The 19,432-nt window shown below is 47.4% G+C and overlaps 1 protein-coding gene across 1 annotated transcript in view; it reads left to right on the top strand.

The window, feature by feature from the left end:
• Positions 1-19,432, top strand: part of PLEKHN1 (pleckstrin homology domain containing N1) — a 50,255-nt gene that overhangs the window by 9,173 nt on the left and 21,650 nt on the right. Inside the window, exons 2-5 of the mRNA XM_053280824.1 lie at positions 348-447; positions 14,330-14,476; positions 15,302-15,382; positions 17,665-17,752. Of these exons, the coding sequence (XP_053136799.1) occupies positions 348-447; positions 14,330-14,476; positions 15,302-15,382; positions 17,665-17,752 (416 nt within the window). The remainder of the gene's footprint in view (positions 1-347; positions 448-14,329; positions 14,477-15,301; positions 15,383-17,664; positions 17,753-19,432) is intronic.

The raw sequence follows: 19,432 nt of genomic DNA, 5'->3' as shown, positions 1-19,432 counted from the left end.
TCCTAAGTGGCAGAACTGGAAAAATAAATAAAATTAAGGAGGCAGACTAGAAGCCTCTTCTTTTCTCCTTAATTCTGCCCATAGGAAGACTGAATTCTTCTAAGCTGCCAGACCTTCCAGGGCAGAAAGTGCTAAGCATTCATCTGTTCAAAGACAAAGGAACCCAAGCCAAACAGCCTACAGTGTCTCAGCTAAGCCTCTTACATTCTTGACAGCCAGCTATGAGGCCTGGACACTTAGGAGCGACAAGCTTTGCTAATTTTGCCCTGACACCGTCTTGATTTTCCTTTGCTTGCCTTGATCCTGCCTGACTATCTTTCTCTTTTTATGTTTTAATTGCTTTGTAGGCAAGAGAACAAGAAAAAGCTAGCAGGCCTCTTTGGGTTTGAACCTGGACAGGAGCGAGATGTGACCTCAGACAAGATACTCCAGTATATTCCTGGAAAGGCAAGTACCAATGTAACAGCAGCAAAACCAGTTTTGGCAGGGGTTGGTGGTGACGACAACTGCCTTGTTCCTATTCATGTATATGGCACTTCTTTTGGTAAAGAGTTCCATGAGTCCCCACAAAGGCCTCCTTTACATTGTTAATCCCGTTATCAGAGAGGTTGTTACTATTCTCCTTTTTCTGGTGAGAAACCGATTGAGAGATAGGGACTTGAGCAAGGCTGTTTGCTGTGATTGAGGAGATAAGGCTTGGACTCCAGAGGAGAGCTGGTCTTGTGGTAGCCAGCATGACTTGTCCCCTTAGCTAAGCAGGGTCTGCCCTGGTTGCATATGAAAGGGAGACTAGAAGTGTGAGCACTGGAAGAGATTCCCCCCCTTAGGGGATGGAGCCAGAGTGGCTGGGAGGATTAGGGATGGAAGCCAGGATGCCAGGATGGTTTTGGATGCATTAAAAAAGAATGGCTTTTTAAGTTTGTTGGCATTGTAGCCAGTTTTGAGACTCTCTTTAGAAGCAAGCGTCTGAGAGCGTTCTCTCCCTCACGGGGAGAGACTCAGCCGGACTCTCAGTGAAAGTACAAGATGCCAGCCAGTGGCCCTGCCACATTTATCCTAATGATATGCAAACTGCTAATTAGCTGCAGCTAAAATACACAAATTAGCCAGGGCACAGTCAGAGTTTTGTGCCCCTGAACCTTTTTAACAAGAATTCAGAATGCAAACACAGTCTCCTCTCCATTGAGGAAGGCTTGCATGTTCTCACGCTGTGCTTCCATGGGTGGGGATAAGGCCCTGTCACCAACCTGTCTATCTGGAATTCTGGGTACAAAGAGCTAGGGAGGAAAGAATTGTACTGCTCTCCCTGTTCTTTTGAGAAGACAGGAAATTAGATTATGGATTACACTGATTCATCCTTTCCGGGGTGCAAGGAGAAGTTGCACCCAATCTTTCCAGCAGTTGGTGGTGCCTGGGAATTGTGTAGGAGCTCCAGAGGTGGGTGTACCTGAGAGTCGTTCCTAGATGGGCTTGTCACAGGGCAAGAAGAGAGATCTGTAAGGGTGGTGGAGAAGGGAGGATTCTATCAGGTGCAAATTTCCCCCTCCCAGTGCAGGGACTGCAGCCATTCTGAATGAGTAAGAAGCAAGGCAAGGGACTCTAGGAAATGGTGGCTCAAAACCAACGCAAGATTTTAACCTGGCTTTTCCTCAAACGTAAAGTGTCCTGATTTCTTAAACCACAGTGATGTCTGGACTGGGAATGTAGTGAAAGCAGTCCTGAGAAACCATGATCTCTATAGGTTTGCATTTAACTGGGTACATGGAGGGAGATGCACACAAGTTCTATGGCTCATTCACCATCCGACAGAATAGCCTTATTCACATGTGATGTCCAAAACCCTTACAATGTTCAGTGTACACAGGTACAGATCTTCACACAGGTGCAGTTACTTTCACATTATGCTGAACACACATACTGTACTAAAGTACCTTTCCTATCTATATCACGCATTTGAGGGGACCTGAACCTAGGTTCACATTTAAAATGAATGCAGGTACAATCATTCACACAAAAACATCTATGAGTGTATAAATATCTGTACACTTGTAGAATGTGGTGTCTGAATAGAGCTGCTGATTTGCTGGATCGTCTGAATCAGGCCATAACCTCTTGCACTGGATATCTGCCACTTGCAACCTCTAGCCATCACATTAGAGAGAGGTATTCCTAGAAGCTAGCTCATGTTACACCAAATTCTCTTCCCTTGCAGACTTGCCAAGGCCTAAGAATCTTCCAGAAACTGGTGTTTGAGCAGAATGTAAAAAACATTGTGTTGAGGTTTTAACATGGCTGGAGTTTGGACCCCTTGATTTTTGGCTACCCCTTCCTGGAGGTCACTGGCACAGAGGTTTTCTATTCAATAATGTCAGTCCACTGACATACATTATGGCAGCTGCACTGAGTCCCTGCCATGCAGAAGTGGGTTTCAGCAGCAGCACTGCCTTAACATTATATGAGATGAGTTTCTGCATGGGGTATTTAATTCTGGTGCTGTACAGACCAGAATAAATGTTTGGTCTTTTAAGCTGTGAAAACAACTAGGAGTTGGGGTGGACCAAAAGCCTATCAATTTGTTGTGTGTGTTTGGGGAGTAGCATTTATATGTAATAATTAGCATCTACATAGCATGTTTTGGAGAGTTCAAAGAGCTTTGCATACATTACTCAATAATTGTAGCATAACCCTCTAATGTGGGTCAATATTATTATCCCTATAGTGCATATTTTGGGGTGGGGAGTAACCAGTTCTCAAGCAACCCAGCTCTGACTGCCTCCCGTCGTCCAGCCTTGACCTGTATATAGGGTTGCCAACCCACCAGGAATGGCCTGGAGCCTCTATTCACTGTTTAAATAGTGGTGGTAGTGGTGTGGGAAGTGGAACCTCCAGGAATAGCTTCAGCCAGAGTTAGCAACTTTAACAGAGTTGTGGAAAGGGGAAGTAGAGTGCATGGATTGTGGCAGTGAGTATGAATGGTCTCCTTTGCTAAGCAAGGTCTGCCCTGGTTTGCATTTGGATAGGTGGCTACATGTGACCACTGTCTGTTGCAAGATATTCCCCCGAAGGGATGGGGCTGTAGCTCAGTGGCAGAAGATCTGTTTTGCCTGCAGAAAATCCCAAGTTCAAGCCCTGGCAGCATTTCTAAGTAGGGCTGGGAAAGCCTCCTGCCTGAAACCCTGAAGAGCCGCTGCCGGTCAGTGTAGACCAGGGTTGCACACCTTTGGCCTTCCAGCTGTTGTTAGATTACAACTCCCACCATCCCTAGCCGCAGAGGCCAATATTGGGGATGGAGTCATAATCGAACAACAGCTGGAAGTTGTGCACTGCTGGTATAGGCAATACTGAGCTGGACGGACCAATGGTCTGAGTCATTAAAATGCTGCTTCTTGTATCCCTGTGTGGTTGTGTGTAGGCCTCTTTCACCATGGAGCTGGGTGGCTGTATTTGTTCCAGTTGAATTAACATGGTGTACAGTGGAACATAAGAAGCTGCCATATACTGAGTCAGAACATTGTTCTATCTAGCTCAGTATTGTCTTCACAGACTGGCAGCAGCTTCTCCAAGGTTGCAGGAAGGAGTCTCACTCAGCCCTATCTTTGAGATGCTGCCAGGGAGGGAACTTGGAGCCTAGATGCTCTTCCCAGAGCAGCCCCATTATTACCTAAGGGGAATATCTTAGTGTTCACACATCAAACCTCCCATTCAAATGCAATCAGGGCAGACCCTGCTTAGCTAAGGGCACAAGTCATGCTTGCTCCCACAAGACTACCTCTTGTGGTTTTATTAGGACTCTGTTGCTCATGGGGGTCAATGCTGGAGATGTTAGAAATGCTCTATCATGTCCGACAACCGCCAGAACTGCTGTGTTGGCATCAACACCACGGCTGATTTGCCCTCATCATAACAACGGTGTACACGAGGGTTGCGTGCATTCATCCTCTTGGTGCAACTGTGAAAGGAAGACTGGTTCTTAACGCCGTATGGCACTGTGTACGCTGGAGGCTGAGAAAAGATTAAGCAACTTGCCTGTGGCAAAGGCGGACATATTTGAACCCAGAGCTTGAGGCTTGGCCACTGTCCTGTGCTTCTTGTATTGCAGTATTTCCCAAGTTGTAGTGCTCATGTCCTGAAGGAGAAAACGAGGTTGGCTCCATGAGTAAGAAGGAGAAGTCTAGATAACAAATATTACATCTTCCCCCCACCCGTCACACACCTCTTTCCCCCTCCTAATGTGTGTTTCCCAGACTATGGGAAATACCTCTATCAGGCAGCAGCGATCTAGGAAGATGCTGAAAGGCACCATCTCATACTGTGCGGGAGATGGCAATGGTAAACCTCTCCTGTATTCTAGCAAAGACAACCACAGGGCTCTGTGGTCGACACCGGCTCGAGGGCACACTTTACTTCATTGTTATCAAGCAGAGGCTCCATTTAGAGCTCCCTTGTGATTAAAGTTGTCCTATTCTGGCTTTCCCAATCGGGGTGCCTAATTTGCATCGTGTGTAAATTGGCTTGAACATCGTTTTTGAGCAGAATTGTGACGGCCCGTTTTGCTCCATCACTCCGCTCCTACAAGGGCTAGAGCTTAGAGAAGAAGAAGAAGAAGAAAAAGAAGAAGAAGAAGAAGAAGAAGAAGAAGAAATCCGGGCAGATCTGGGTGGGCTAAGCAATCTGGGTGAGATGCTTCAAATCAGGGTAAAACCTGGAATTTCGGTGGGGGGCATGGCAACTCGACTTTTGACGCAATAATCTGTCCAAAGCTGACATCCTCCTTGCAGGGCGGCCGTCCCTGATGATTAAACGCTTATCATTCAATTCCATTCCAGTGAAGGTCTCAGGGAGTTTAATTTTTAACTTGCCTCGCCTATAGGCCGAGAAGGAGCCGACAAGACATGTCAGGGCCTTGTTCTCTGTGAGTGGAGCTTGCTCGGTCAACCCACAGAGAAACCGGGTTTCAAAATCCTCTCGTGAGGGTGATGCAAACGGTGAGGGAAACCTGAGAGCGCCAAAACCTCCTTCGGCTGGGATTAATTGGGAAAAGGGAGGCATGAGTGTTTATCCGGGAGAAACGTGAACAGCCTGGAGGGGGGAAATACCGCTGAGTGATGAAGGAGGTGACCCCAAAAAACCACACATGAAACTCTGGTTCCTTCCTGCTTTAGGCCACAAGACAAAACTATTATTCGAGCCGCCTGGGCTGGGGGCGTGGGGCAGTTTGCCTCAGGAAGATGAGAGGATATTTCCTGGGAAAATGATCTTTGCCTGAGAGGATATTTCTCTTCTTTAAATTAAAAATAATAATAATGAAAATTTCGGAGTGAGTTAGTAATATTCACTGTTACTAGATAGATAGAATCTATCTATCTATCTATCTATCTATCTATCTATCTATCTATCTATCTATCTATCTACACACACATATATATACACACACACACACCCTCTACCCTTCAGCCTGGGACTTCATGGCAGTGAATAACAAATGAATAAGCAACCCATTCACACAACAACATGTGTGTATGTGTGTGTGTGTGTGTACACACACACACACACACACACACACACACCCAAAACCAACAGACATGTCTTGCTTGAGGAACCTGAGAAATCTATCTTGCTTGAGAGAATATTTCTTGCCTTTTTTTGAGAGAGAGAGAGAGAATCTCTCCTCCCCTCCTTTGTAAGCAGTTGAGTGAGTTTGTTTATATGTATATACTGCCTTCATCCTGGGACCCCAGGGCAGTGAGAAACAAATTAACAAACAACCAAACAATGATACAGTAAAATAAATATTTTATATATGTGTGTGTGTATGCGTATATATACAGAGAGAGAGAGAGAGAAATTTGGGTCCAATCAACTGGAGATTTGAATTTGTGTGGTATTTGCTTGCCACCTATGACCTCCCTTCTTAAATGTTGAGAATATATCGTTAGTTTCCACATTTCTAACCCCATGTTTGCTGCTGCCACTTCTTACCCCATTTTCTGTATTAAACATATAAATGCTGAGGGAAGAAATTACCTCAGTCTCCCCTTGAACTGGTCAAGCATGAACTAGGCCTGGGAACTTGTACACCTGTTACGATTCACAGGGCAGACACTACCTGGTATTTGTGTCTGTCTAATTTTTTTATACACACACACTATTATTATTATTATTATTATTATTATTATTATTATTATTATTATTATTATTATTATGTTTCTATACCACCCTCCAAAAATGGCTCAGGGTGGTTTACACAGAGGAATAATAAATAAATAAATAAATAAAATAAAGATACACACACATTCTCTCTCTCTCTCTCATTCATTCATTCATTCATTCATAGGAACATAGGAAGCTGCCATATACTGAATTAGACCCTAGGTCCATCTCCCTCAGTATTGTCCACCCAGACTGGCAGTGGCTTCTCCAAGGTTGCAGGCAGGAATCTCTCTCTTAGCCCTATCTTGGTGATGCTGCCAGGGAAGGAACTTGGGACCATTAATTCCTTCCTTCCTTCTGCTGGTATTATGCAGGCATAGATAATAACATCCACCTGACCGAAAACTCATTCGGATATTTCCAGTTTTGTTCTGTGCTAAATCTGGTCAATTTGACTGTAACAAATTATTATTCCTACCACACGGCAAAAGGAATGAGAGACTGAGGATGCACAACTGTTGCTGTTGGTGGATTACAGTTCCATCATCCCCCTGTTGGCCACTGTGGCTGGGGATGATGGGAGTTGTAGTCCCACAACGGCTGGAGGGGTTGAAGTTGTGCAGCTGGGAATAAGGCCATATGTGCTGTGTGCTGGCCAACCACCCACAACGTTAGCCTCTTGAAGAAGTCAATGGTTCCTGGCAGTGGGTCCTTTTGTCCATGACCTTTCAAGGATGTGAAAGATTTGTGCTAATTGGAAAATAAGCCCCACGGAACTGGCAGGCAGTGCAAGAGATTTCCCCAGAATTAGTCATGATTATTTAATCATCACATGCGAACAAGACTGGGTGGTATCTCTGTATTTTGTCCGGTGTTTTACCTTTCATATTTATCAGACACATGTGCAACTCTTGAATGTAGGTGACATTATAAAATGCAGGGGGAACACACACCTTTCCCACGGCCATTTTATCATCTGCCTCTTATCCCATTTTGCCATCTTTTCTGTTGGCACGCTAAAAGTAAAATATCTGACAGAATTTCCTAGCATGCACCCACTCGTCTATGAACTTGACTTTAGAAGCCCGTTCCTCTTGAAAATTATTAACCCGGCTTCTGCCATCTCAGTCTGGTCTAGAGTTGCCATGTCTCCCCTGAACTTCCAAGCTTCACCCGGATTTTAAGCCTCTCACCCCGATTGCTTAGCCCCCCCGGGAGATTCACCCAGATTTCAGCTTTCATTCTTTTCTTAAAGCTAAGCTCTCGCCCTTGTAGAAGTGGAGTGATGGAGCAAAATGTGCAGTCCTGATTCTGCTCCAAAATTATTTTCAAGCCAATTTACATGATATGCAAATGAGGCAACTGGATTTGGAAAGCCAGAATATGGCCACCCTAGTCTGGTCATAATCGGTAGTTGCAATCCGGCCAAACTAGGTTTAGGAGGCTGCAACCTGTGGTTTACGTCAAGGCAGGCATGTGCCGAATTCCTACTGGCTTGGGAAGCCTGGGAACACCAAAAGATGAGATCTAGGTGCCACTTAATGGCCTGAAGGCTGTCTAATTAAAACTGGGTGTGTGGCTTCAATAATGCACGGCATAGGTGGCGTGCTGGGGTGTGGGTCCAGGTATCTTTGAGTCGGTTCAAAAACGTTTCCTGCTTCCTAACTTCTGAGAGCTTGAAACTTTCCTCAGTCATTCTGCCAGCATCGTTTAGGCTCGTTTAGCTCTTCGGTGTGCTCGTTATTGGTACTGTTAAGCGGTTTAATACCTTCAGCCGTGTGTGAGGTACTGTGCAGAATGTGAACACAGTCTCTGCCTGGGGGGTCTTTGGATGATAAGAGGAGGGCCTGTTCTCTCATGACTACACTGAGGTGGGATTTTAATGTAGCAAAAGTAAAGTGTGCCCTCAAGTCGGTGTCGACTCCTGCAGCCTTGTGGTTTTCTCTGGTAGTATACAGGAGGGGTTTACCATTGCCCTCTCCCTCACAGTATGAGATGATGCCTTTCAGCATCATCCTATATCATTGTTGCCCGATACTGGTGTTTCCCATAGTCTGGGAAACATACCAGCAGGGATTCGAACCGGCAACCTCTGGCTTTCTACTCAAGTCATTTCCCCGCAAACCGACCCTTTATTCAGGAATTTTTGCTGATAGATGTATATCCCACCGTGCGGCCTAGAAAATGGGCCTCCAAAACGGATAAGCATGAGACCCAGTTCAATACACCATAAATATAACTCATACTAGTGTCTTACGGTACGCGAGCATATTTTGCCTGCTGAAGCCAGAGGTGCATCTAGGTAATTTTGGAGCCTGGACCTAAAGGCCTTTGGAGGGGTCCCACCTACTCCTGCAAATTAAGCATCATCATGCTCCGCCAGGCGACCACGCCACCCAGGACAGACTAAAGAGGATCTGGGGGGCCCCAGGGGCTGTGGAGGCCCTGGACTTCGGCCCCAAAGGCCAGGGGTAAGAGTGCCTCTGGCCGAAGCTCCCAAATCCAATCCCTGGCACCTCCAGATCGGGTTGGGGAAGCTCTCCGTCTAAAGCCCTGCTGCCAAAAGACAATAACCGAGCTATACAAAACAAGAGTTTTGAATTGGGATAAGAGAGTTTCCCCCTATATATGAAGCTGCTATTTCCCCCTATATATGAAGCTGCTTCCTACTGAGTCAGACCCTTGGTCCATCCAGCTCAGTATTGTCTGCTCTGACTGGCAGCGGCTCTCCAAGGTTCCGGGCATGAGTCTTTCCCAGCCCTACCTGGAGATGCTGCTGCCAGGGAGTGAATCTGGGGCCTTCTGCATGCCAAGCAGATGCTCTGCCACTCAACCCCATCCCAGCTCCCCACAGGAGGTGCGGGCAAAACAGTGACACACAGAGAAATGTGGGCTGTTCTGACTGGATCCTTCATACTGTTACACGCTTCTTGGGTATAAATGTGAAGCTTGCCTTCCAATGTATTTTCAGTTTTCATAGGGAAGCACCGCGGTTTGCTTTAACAGCCCTGTTCATCTCGGGTTCAGCGTGCATGTTACTTGATAATTATGGACTCCTCCACTTTGGGGCCGCTCTGTGTTTCTACGGCGGGGAAAGTGGGGCAGATCGGCCAGCAGCTCTCCTGATGAAAGGTTGGCCTTGATAATTAAACCCTAGGAAGCAGCTTTTGAGTGTATGCTGCTTCTGTCTGCGGCTTGCATATGGGATAAATTCCATTCTCTGTGCCTGATCTCTGAGCCTCGTGGAGATCTAAGGACCGTCTCCTAATTTTAAACCACGCCCTGAGGCTGCGTCTCTGATATGTAGGGCAAGAGAGTAGGGTTGCCCTCCCTCCCTGGAATCTCCAGGAACCGGGCATCAATCTCCAGGTGGCTCGGAAAGAAATCCTGGATATTCTAATGGCTTGCTATTGGGGGAATTATTGGAGGAAAAGATCTCCAGGAATAGCTTCAGTTAGAGTTGGCAATCCTATAAGTATGTGCATAGGCACCCTGCTCGGTGGCTGTAAGCAGAAGAAGCACTCTGAGGTTGAAAGAAGTTTGCAAAAGTGAGAGCTGTGATCAGTCCTCCCCTTCAGATCCTAGCCATGCAGAAAGGGTTGCTGGGGACGTGGGATACTTCATCACTGGTGCAGTACAAGAAGTCGTAATGCGTGCATCTGTTTTAGGGCTTAAGAATACACAGACGCTCCTTGATTCTGGATAGCTGAGTACCAGCTGTGCTTTTACAAATGGGGACAGTGTGAACTAACCCTTAGCAAGCATTGTGTTCTCTTAGATGAAGAACTCTATGATACTCCAAGGCCTGCATCCTCTGATCTTAACAGAAATGGACTCATTTTTTCAAAAAGAACAAGAATGACTTTACATCACATTTGACTAGAGTGCCCCTACCTTAGGAACATAGGAAGCTGCCTTCTACTGAGTCAGACCCTTGGTCCATCTAGCTCAATATCATCAACACAGACTGGCAGCGGCTTCTCCAAGGTTTCAGGCAGGGGTGTAGCTAGGGGAGAGGGGGCCCATGTTCATCCCTCTCTCTGGCGGCCCCCCAGAATGAGGGAGATAATGAAGAAAATAGGGAGGGATGGAGCTGGAGGGCCCTCAGGAGCTGGGGGCCATTCGCTCAATTATAGCTATGCCCCTGGTTTCAGGCAGGAGTCTCTCTCAGCCCTATCTTGGAGATGCTGCCAGGGTGGGAACTTGGGACCTTTATTTATTTATTGCTGGTTTTTAAAATCCATTGTTAAATTTATATACCACCTTTCATTAAAAACAGTCCCAAGGCGGTTTGCATGCAAGCAGGCAGATGCTCTTCCCAGAGCAGCCCCATCCCAGAAGAGCCCCTGGTGGCGCAGTGGTAAAACTGCCGCCCTGTAACCAGAAGGTTACAAGTTCGATCCTGAGCAGGGGCTCAAGGTTGACTCAGCCTTCCATCCTTCCGGGGTCGGTAAAATGAGTACTCAGAATGTTGGGGGCAATATGCTAAATCATAGTAAACCGCTTAGAGAGCTTCAGCTATAGAGCGGTATATAAATGTAAGTGCTATTGCTATTGCTATCCCCTAAGGGGAACATCTTGCAGTGCTCACACATGTAGTCTCCCATTCAAATGGAAATCAGGGTGGACCCTGCTTAGGAAAAGGGACCACTCATGCTTGCTACCAGGAAACCGCCTTATACCAAATCAGACCATTGGCTCATCTAGTTCAGTATTTCCTACACTGACTGGCAGCGGTTCTCCATAGCTTCGGGCAAAGGTCTCTCCCAGCCTGAGCAGGAGATGCTGCCAAGGAGTGAACCGAGGACCTTCTGCATGCAGGCTGAGGAGGATGCTCTACCACTGGGCAATGCCCCCATCTCTGAAGGGGAATACAACACAGCAGTCAGTGCTCCCAGGTGGCCACCCATCCAAATGCAAACCCAGCTTAGCAAAAGAGAGAATTCATGGTATTTCCCTCTCTTGTCCGTCTACGGGAGCCTGCCCCAAACTTAGAGCCCAGCCTATCTATAGGCTCTGCAGTTTCTCGATCCAATTAGGCCCAAAGAAACCGGAGATTTAAAAAAGGGATTGTGGATCGTTAGCGCCCTGCCACCCGTCAAGCCGTTCCTCTTGAGCTGTTGAAGGCCTCTGAAGTGGCTGCTGGAGGCAGGGGAGGCCGATGCCAGAGAGGTGAGGTAAGCCAAGCGCCCAGGAGGGCAATGCTGGTCTGGTTAATAACTGCTGAGCCTCCCTCCATCAAGGGGGCTCTTCTTGCAGCTGTCTGGTTGGCACCGTCTGCTTAGAAAGCAAGCCCCTGCGGATTAAGCAGCCGAGATGCGGCCAGCTAACGCTCCCTCCCCTGGCGATCTGCCTGCTGCTTGAGCCCCCACGCTCTGCTTTGGGCCATACAAGACCTTTTAAACTCGTTTCGTTTGTGCTTATAACACATGCCTTCTAGAGTTTGATGGGGCAGATTGCAGAGGCTGTCTGGCTGGAGACGGGTGACAGCTGAAGGTGAGAGGGCAAGAGCGGTATTGTGTGCCATTCGTCCCATGGTCTCTGTCTCTCATTTTCCAGCTCCTTGCTTTTTTTTTTCTCTCTCTCTCTCTCTCAGGTAGACAGACGGCAAGGGTTAGGCCATTTTGGGGCTACCATAGGCTCCTTCCCTACTGGAAGCATTCCCTGTAACAGGGATTATTTGCAGATGCCATTGACTACAACACCCATTATCCCTGGCTGCAGTGGCGGCTGGCAGGGGATAATGGGAGTTGTAGCCAATGACATCTGCAAATCTCTGTTACAGGGAACATTGCACCCCAATACCAGATTATTTTAAAAGTAGTTCCAAGGGTTGGGTGTCTCTCTCTCTCTCTTTAATGCATATTTACATTTCTTGTGAATATTTTGGGGATGTTTTCGTTGAATTGTGTTTTTGTTTTGTTTATATTTATTTTGTTTTGCATTTATATACCGCTTTTCAGGTTTACAAAAAAGTGTAAATAAATAATATACCAAGCTACACGTTTAACAATGCGTAACAATAAATAACGTGACAATATATCAAGCTACATAGTCGCCTTAAGTGGCGCAGCAGGGAAATGCTTGGCTAACAAGCAGAAGGTTGCCGGTTTGAATCCCCACTGGTACTATATTGGGCAGCAGCAATATAAGAAGGTGCTGAAAGGCATCATCTCATACTGCGTGGGAGGAGGCAATGGTCAACCCCTTTGTATTATACCAATACCAAAATAATAATAATAATAATAATAATAATAATAATAAATACCAAAGAAAACCACAGGGCTCTTTGGGCACCAGGAGTCGAAATTGGACTTGGATTTACCATTGCCTTGGAGAGCCACTGCCAGTCAGTGCAGACAATACTAAGCTAGATGGACCAAGGGTCTGACTCAGTATAAGGCAGCTTCCGATGTTCCTATTTTTGTTTATGTATGTTTCTTATGAGTTTTAGAAAAAAGGTTTTTCTTGTCTTCTATTGGTTTATTGGCCTCATGTTGAAGGTCTCTTGTATTTTGCTGGTCAATGGACTGTAATAAAAATCCTCTCTGCTCTCCTCGTCCTCCTCCAAGGAGCTCAAGGTTGAAGCCAAGATTTCCCCTCTCCCAATTTGTCTTCACAACAAACCCGTGTGAGGTAGGTTAGACTGGGGAGGGGGAAAGAAACCCACACCTTAGCCAAGATCACTCAGTGAGCTTCATGGCAGAGGGTTAGGGTTAGGAATTTGAACACAGATCTCTCCTGTCCAAATCCATTGCTGTTACACCCCACTGACTTGTAATAGGGAGCAGCTTGGCCTCAGAAAGACTAGACAAGTGCCTAATCCTGTCCGTCCACATGGATGTTGATCCCAGCGCCTGCTGGATTCGGCCAAGGCTGCTTTTGGAGTTCAGTGGGACGGCTCTGATGGAGGGGAAAACTCCATAGCAAGTGTTTGTTTTTATTTATTTGGTCCAGGCGTTCTGTGATCAATAAAAATGAGGTGTGGCTGTAGGCTAGCAGTCATGGAAAGATGCATAGCAGGGGGCGAAACTTCCTGTGCCCAGTGGGTGGGGTGAGCTACAATCAAGCTGATCTTGGAAAAGCAGCAGGGAGAGGGCCGGGGTGTGTGTGTGTCTGTCTAGGAGGAAGCTCTATGTGGCAACTGACTTTTGCCCAGGTGCGGCTACTTCTAGTTTGAGTCAAATTAAGTTATCACCTTTTCAAACCACTTTAGCCGGATTAATTGCAACGAGATTAGTTTTAGTTTGATTTTTAAATCCCTCCTTGACTCCTCTCCAGGACCGCAAGCAAGGGATCTGCAGAGCAGTAATAAAATGTTAAATCCTCGGCTGGCATGGAGACTGGGCAACAAACACACACCTCTCCGACCGCTTGACTTAAAGGGCAGGCATCTCAGTGTTTGGGAGCAGAGTTCTGCCAGGCCAAATCAATGGTCTGCAGTCCCCAAAATGCCCATTTTCTAATATGTATTGGTCCAAAGGACAGAGACATTGCCAGCAACACACAACCCCTTTCCCCTTTTATAGAGAAGTAGTAGTATACTCAGGTACAATGAATAAACGTTGCACTATCCTCTTACATATAGCCCAGAGGGCAATTCCAAGGGTAACGGAATCAGGCATGTGGCCACTTTTTAAATGTCTGTAGCCGTAAGTAAATGTACAAGTTGATATTACATACACCCACTGATGAGAACATCTTCTACTATAAGGTCATATCCCCCCCCCCTCAAAAGCTTAAATATTATAGATGGTGTCTGAAAACATGCAAAATAAACCAGTAACGGAATCAGAAACCAAGTCCAGAAATTCAGCTGTCAGAGGGGCGGAGGGGCATGGTCCTGAGGGGTAGAGGGGCCCTTGTTCCAGCCTGGGACACCCCGGAACACGGTAGTCCCACCCCTGTGTTGCTGCCAAGCCAGATCTTCCCTGTCCTGTATTTGTGCATAAATAAGTTCAGTTACCAACCCCTCTTTGGAGCATGTATTCAACAGGTGTCATGAATATAGCCTGGCAGAATCTGACTTTTTAGGCACCAATGTTGGTTATCTTTGAGTATTATATACTAGTAAAGTTCTGGCTGGCTGTGAATTCTGCTGTCCTCTTCAGGTATTTGTGGGTTCTCTTTTCCAATGTGATCTGCCATCCAAAATTGTTTATTTCCCTCTTTGTTACAGAGCCTTACAAACCAGGACCACGAGAAGGAAAACTTTGACCAACGTTTCCCAAGCCTTTTCAAGAAAGGGAGGAGGAAGACGGTGGTGCGGAATCTGGGGAAGATTATCTATTACTCCAAGGTCAAATTTAAATTTCAGCACTGTCAGGTGAGCTCTGAGAAGGACAGGTAAATACCAGACATTTGGTGGGGGTGGGGGAGAAGAAAAGATGCACCAAGACCTATCTCAAACCCGTGGGAGACCGGAGAATAGAAATTGCAGATGAGAAAGCTATTATGAAGCATTCCTCCTGTGGAATACCACAAGGTTCTATCTTGTTTCCCAGCTACCTAAGGTTAGGGATGTAGGAACCTGCCTTATACCGAGTAAGACCCTAGGTCCTTCCAGCTCATTCGTGTCTGCCAGAGAATGAACTTAGGATCTTCTGCATGCAAGCATGCAGATGCTCTTCCATTGAGCTATCCCCTAAGATGAATAGCTTACAGTGCTCACAGGTAGTCTCCCATCCAAATGCAAACCAAGGTGGACCCTGCTTAGCAAAGGGGGCAAATCAGGCTCACTACCCCAAGACCAGTTCTCCTCCAATCTCATTGAAGATAGATGTGAAACTGTTAGAGGAGGCTGTCTAGAGATTTGGAGAGAGGTGCCACCAATAGGCTGAAGCCAACTCTGTGTTTCCTTTTCCATCAAGCCCACTCGAGTGGATATTCCAAACCAGGGTTTCCCAACCTGTGTGCCGGCTTCCCAACCAGACACTCCAGATGTTGCTGGACTGCAAGTTCCATCATCCCCAATTTATTGGGGCCTTGGATAATGGGAGTTTTACTTCAGCAATATCTGGATCACCACGGGTTGGGAAACCCCTGTTGTCTGGAATCAACAATGGGATGGATAGATGCTTGAAAAAACCGCGAAGCTTCTATTCTGCAAAAATTATATATATATAAATAAAAATCTCTCCTTTTGTTGCAGGAGGTGAACGACTGTTACTTGGAACTCTTTCAAGCCTACCTCTATTTCCAGTCCCTCGGTCCCAATGGACTCACTTACCAGGTAAAGGAAGTCAGAATCTTAGATTTGTGATTGCCCATAACCAGGGACCGACAAATTTGGGCTCGGCTCAGCCAGCCATTACTTCTGGTTACCACCAACCCGCTCTCTTCCCTCAGACCCTTTTCTGGTGCAGAGGCAGAGGGCTTAGCAGAGAAGCAGGCCATCTGTCACTTGCACTGGGAGATGGGCACTTTCCAGATGAGACCCTGCAACGGGGTCACGTCGGATCTCGGAAGTGTGCTTCCACACTTCCTGCATCGTGACATCACAGCAGGGTGCTGTTCACATTTCCAAGGCCTTGTCTCGAATTTAATCACTGTGATATAGAGCTAGGACATCGTATATCTGGCGTAAGGAAGTTGCTGTTTTTTCGGGTTGTTTGTTTCCGCAAGACTGCTCCCCCTGCTGTTTACGTTTCGAGTGCGACTTGCCTGAACGGAGGCATTTTGCTGCTGTTGAGCAGCTAGTCTGGAAAGCGCCACGAAGAGGGAAATAAACAGGGGGAGCCCTCTGCTACTGCTCAGGAAGGATCTCTGCTGTTCCTTACCTTCTCCAAAATGGCAGCAGAGACCTTTGGGGAGGAGGTCTGTGGGGTGCTGGGAGTCCCGCTTGCCAAAAGGATTTCAGGCAGGAGTCTCTCCCAGCCCTACCTGGAGATGCTGCCAGGGAGTGAACCTGCAAACATATGGATGCTTTTCTGCTGCACTACGGCCCCATCCCCTAAGGGGGATATCTTACAGGGCTCACATCCAAATATAAACCCAAGGGGACCCTGTTTAGCAAAGGGGGCAATTCATGCTTGCTACCACAAGGCCAGCTCTCCCAACCAGTCCATCCTGGTGTCTTCCATGCTGGGCGGCAGCTTCTTCTTTTCCTGCTCCTCTTTAAGAGTCCGTCCCCTGAGTATTTATTTGCTCTGCATCCTGCTCAGTCCCCCTCCGGTATTGTCTGCCGTGCGCCCAACCCATCTTGCAGCTTGTGCCCTTGATCCAGATATGCTGCTTACGAGTTCCTTTTGTCAGAGATGTGGATAAGCCTTAAAAATGACGTGTCCTTTTCCCAAGGCCGTTCAAGGCAAATGCATTGTCATCACAGGGTTGTGAATCACCCATCGCGAGGTGAAGAAACGAACTTCTCTCTCAAAGCCTCGTGCCTTTTTGAGGGTGCCTTTGAGGGTCATATCTCTACCCCATACCTCGCTTGGCGTCATGCCTTTCCCACACAGCCCAGTCATGGTCCTCTAAGCAATGGTGGCAAAGCGGATAGACCTGTCTCAGTCTATAGAGTGCACTCTTTTCTAGAACTACTTTCTCTGTCGTTCCCTGGAGCAAGGATCCAGTGCCGTGCATTCTGGGAATATGATACTGAGAGATTGTCATCTCTGCTCCCTTATCTCGAGCTAACTGCTTGTGTGTTTCCTGGAGCTATGTAAGAACATAAGAACAGCCCTGCTGGATCAGGCCCAAGGAAGCCCATCTAGTCCAGCATCCTGTTTCACACAGTGGCCCACCAGATGCCGCTGAGGGCATGCCCTCTCTCCTGCTGTTACTCCCCTGCAAGTATGAGATTATGCCTTTCAGCATCTTGTGGCAGCAAGCCTGAATTGTCCCCTTTGCTAAGTAGGGTGTGTCCTGGTTTGCATTTGGATGGGAGATGACATGTGAGCACTGTAAGATATTCCCTTAAGGGGATGGGGCTGCTCTGGGAAGAGCATCTGCTTGAATGCAGAAGGTTCCAAGTTCCCTCTCTGGCAGCATTATCAAGATAGGGCTGAGAGAGATTCCTGCCTGTAACCTTGGAGAAGCCGCTGCCAGTCTGTGTAGACAATACTGAGCTATATGGACCAAGGGTCTGTCTCAGTTTCCTGCACTGCACCATTTCAAACTACAGCAAAGGTTTTAACGTGATTAAATATTTCTCCTGCACATAGAAAATGGGCACGCCCTAGCAGAGAGGAAAGGGTTCCAGCTGAGCCTTCTTCCTCAGTGCTGATCTCTATGTGCAGGTGGTTTATTTTTCATGGCGGAGCACTGATCCATGAGATTCCCCCATCCGTAGTCTCTACGGATCCAGGGAACACATTATCGCCTCATCCGCTTGTCTGCCCTGGGTCTGACGTATGCAGCACCACCACTCCAATGGGACACAGTCATGGGAATAAACCTTGGGTCTGCGGTGTCTGATTCCCTTCTGATAGACATCGATATTTTTAAAAAGGCAGCTTGGTAAAGAAAACTGGGTTGGCAGCTACAGAATATGACTGTTGCATTCTGTCTCCACAGGGCTTGCTGCCTTTGAGAGAACTGCAGCTGAATGAACTGGAGAACCCAAAGGAATCCCAGGAAGAAGTTCATGCTTTTCAGATTACAGGTAACAAACAGCATTTCTGTTCTCCTCTTGTGGGTCAGACGGGACAATCTTCCACCCCGGAACATAGGAAGCTGCCATATACTGAGTCAGACCATTGGTCCATCTAGCTCAGGATTGTCGACACAGACTGGCAGCGGCTTCTCCAAGATTGCAGGCAGGAATCTCTCTCAACCCTATCTTGGAGATGCTGCCAGGGAGGGAACTTGGAACCTAGATACTCTTCCCAGAGTGGCTCCAACCCCTAAGGGGAATATCTTAGAGTGCTCACACATCAAGTCTCCAATTTGTATGCAACCAGGGCGGACCCTGCTTCGGTAAGGGGACAAGTCATGCTGGCTACAAGACCAGCTCTCAAGAGCACAACACACCTGCCTTGTGGTAGGTCTTGAGCTGGTCTTGTGGTAGCCAGCATGACTTGTCCCCTTACCGAAGCAGGGTCCACCCTGGTTTGCCCATGAATGGGAGACTTCTAGGAAGAGCAGAAAGTTCCAAGTTCCCTTCCTGGTAGCATCTCCAAGATAGTGCTGAGAGAGATTCCTGCCTGCAACCTTGGAGAAGTTGCTGCCAGTCTGTGTGGACAATACTGAACTAGATGGACCAAGGGTCTGACTCAGTATATGGCAGCTTCCTATGTTCCTACCTGGTGTGCCAGCCCTGCTTCTGATTTCCCAAGAGAGCTGTGTGGAGCTGTAACATTTGAAACTGGCCAACATACAGAGGCAGGCAGGAGGTCAGGATCGACCCTGGGCTGGATGACTCAATGGTCCGACTTGAAAGAAGGCAACCCGTTTGCCCTCCCTCCTTCTGTATGCACGTGCACGCACGGAAGAGTTCAGCCTCCGTCATTCTAAGACATGCCTGGCACAGATGCACGTAGGCAGCCAATCCTGTGCACCTTACTCACTGGGCTTTGGCTGAATATACTGTCTCTTATCACTTCTCTCTCTCTCTCTCTGGCTGCCTCATGCTTTGTAACCGTTCTTGGTAGCTGCGGAGCAGCAGCCGTCATGCAGGAATTGCGAAGCCCTCCAAGCCAGTGAGCAGACAGGGACCTCTCCTGGGAAGGGCTTCCGCAAAGTGTCATGACTCAGAAAAGAGACTACTATTATTATTTTTTTACGAGATGGCGGGAGAAGGTGGTGTGTGCAGGAGGGAATTTAACTTCTCCACGTGACCTTGTGGCTGGCTGTCCTGATAGCATCAACCTGAAGGTTACAGAACTGGCTCTGAGCAGTAGGCACGGCGTTGAGGAACTTCTCCTGTCCGGTCTCGCTCAAGAGCAGAGGAATCCCCCCAGCAGAGGAGTCCCAATGTGGTGTAGTGGTTGGAGCAGGACTGCACAACTTTGGCCCTCCTGCAGATGTTGGACTACAGCTCCCATCACCCCCTGGCTGGGGATGATGCGAGTTGTACTCCCAATAGCTGGAGTGGGTTGGAGTGTTGAACTAGGACCAAGGAGGAGTTCAAATCCCCATCCAGCCATGAACTTTACTGGGTGATTCTGGGCCATTCACTTCTCTCTCGGCCTATCCTACCTCACGGGGTTGTTGGGAGGAGAAACATAACCACATACATGGGCTCCTTGGAGGAAGAGCAGGGTAGAACTGTGGTTAATAATGATGATGATGATGATAATAATAATAATAGTGTGGAGAGTGGGTACCAGTTGGGTTTTCTCCC

The sequence above is a fragment of the Hemicordylus capensis genome, chromosome 16 (assembly GCF_027244095.1).
Source record: "Hemicordylus capensis ecotype Gifberg chromosome 16, rHemCap1.1.pri, whole genome shotgun sequence".
In the NCBI taxonomy this organism is placed as follows: domain Eukaryota; kingdom Metazoa; phylum Chordata; class Lepidosauria; order Squamata; family Cordylidae; genus Hemicordylus; species Hemicordylus capensis.
This window is presented reverse-complemented; position numbering and strand designations above follow the sequence as displayed.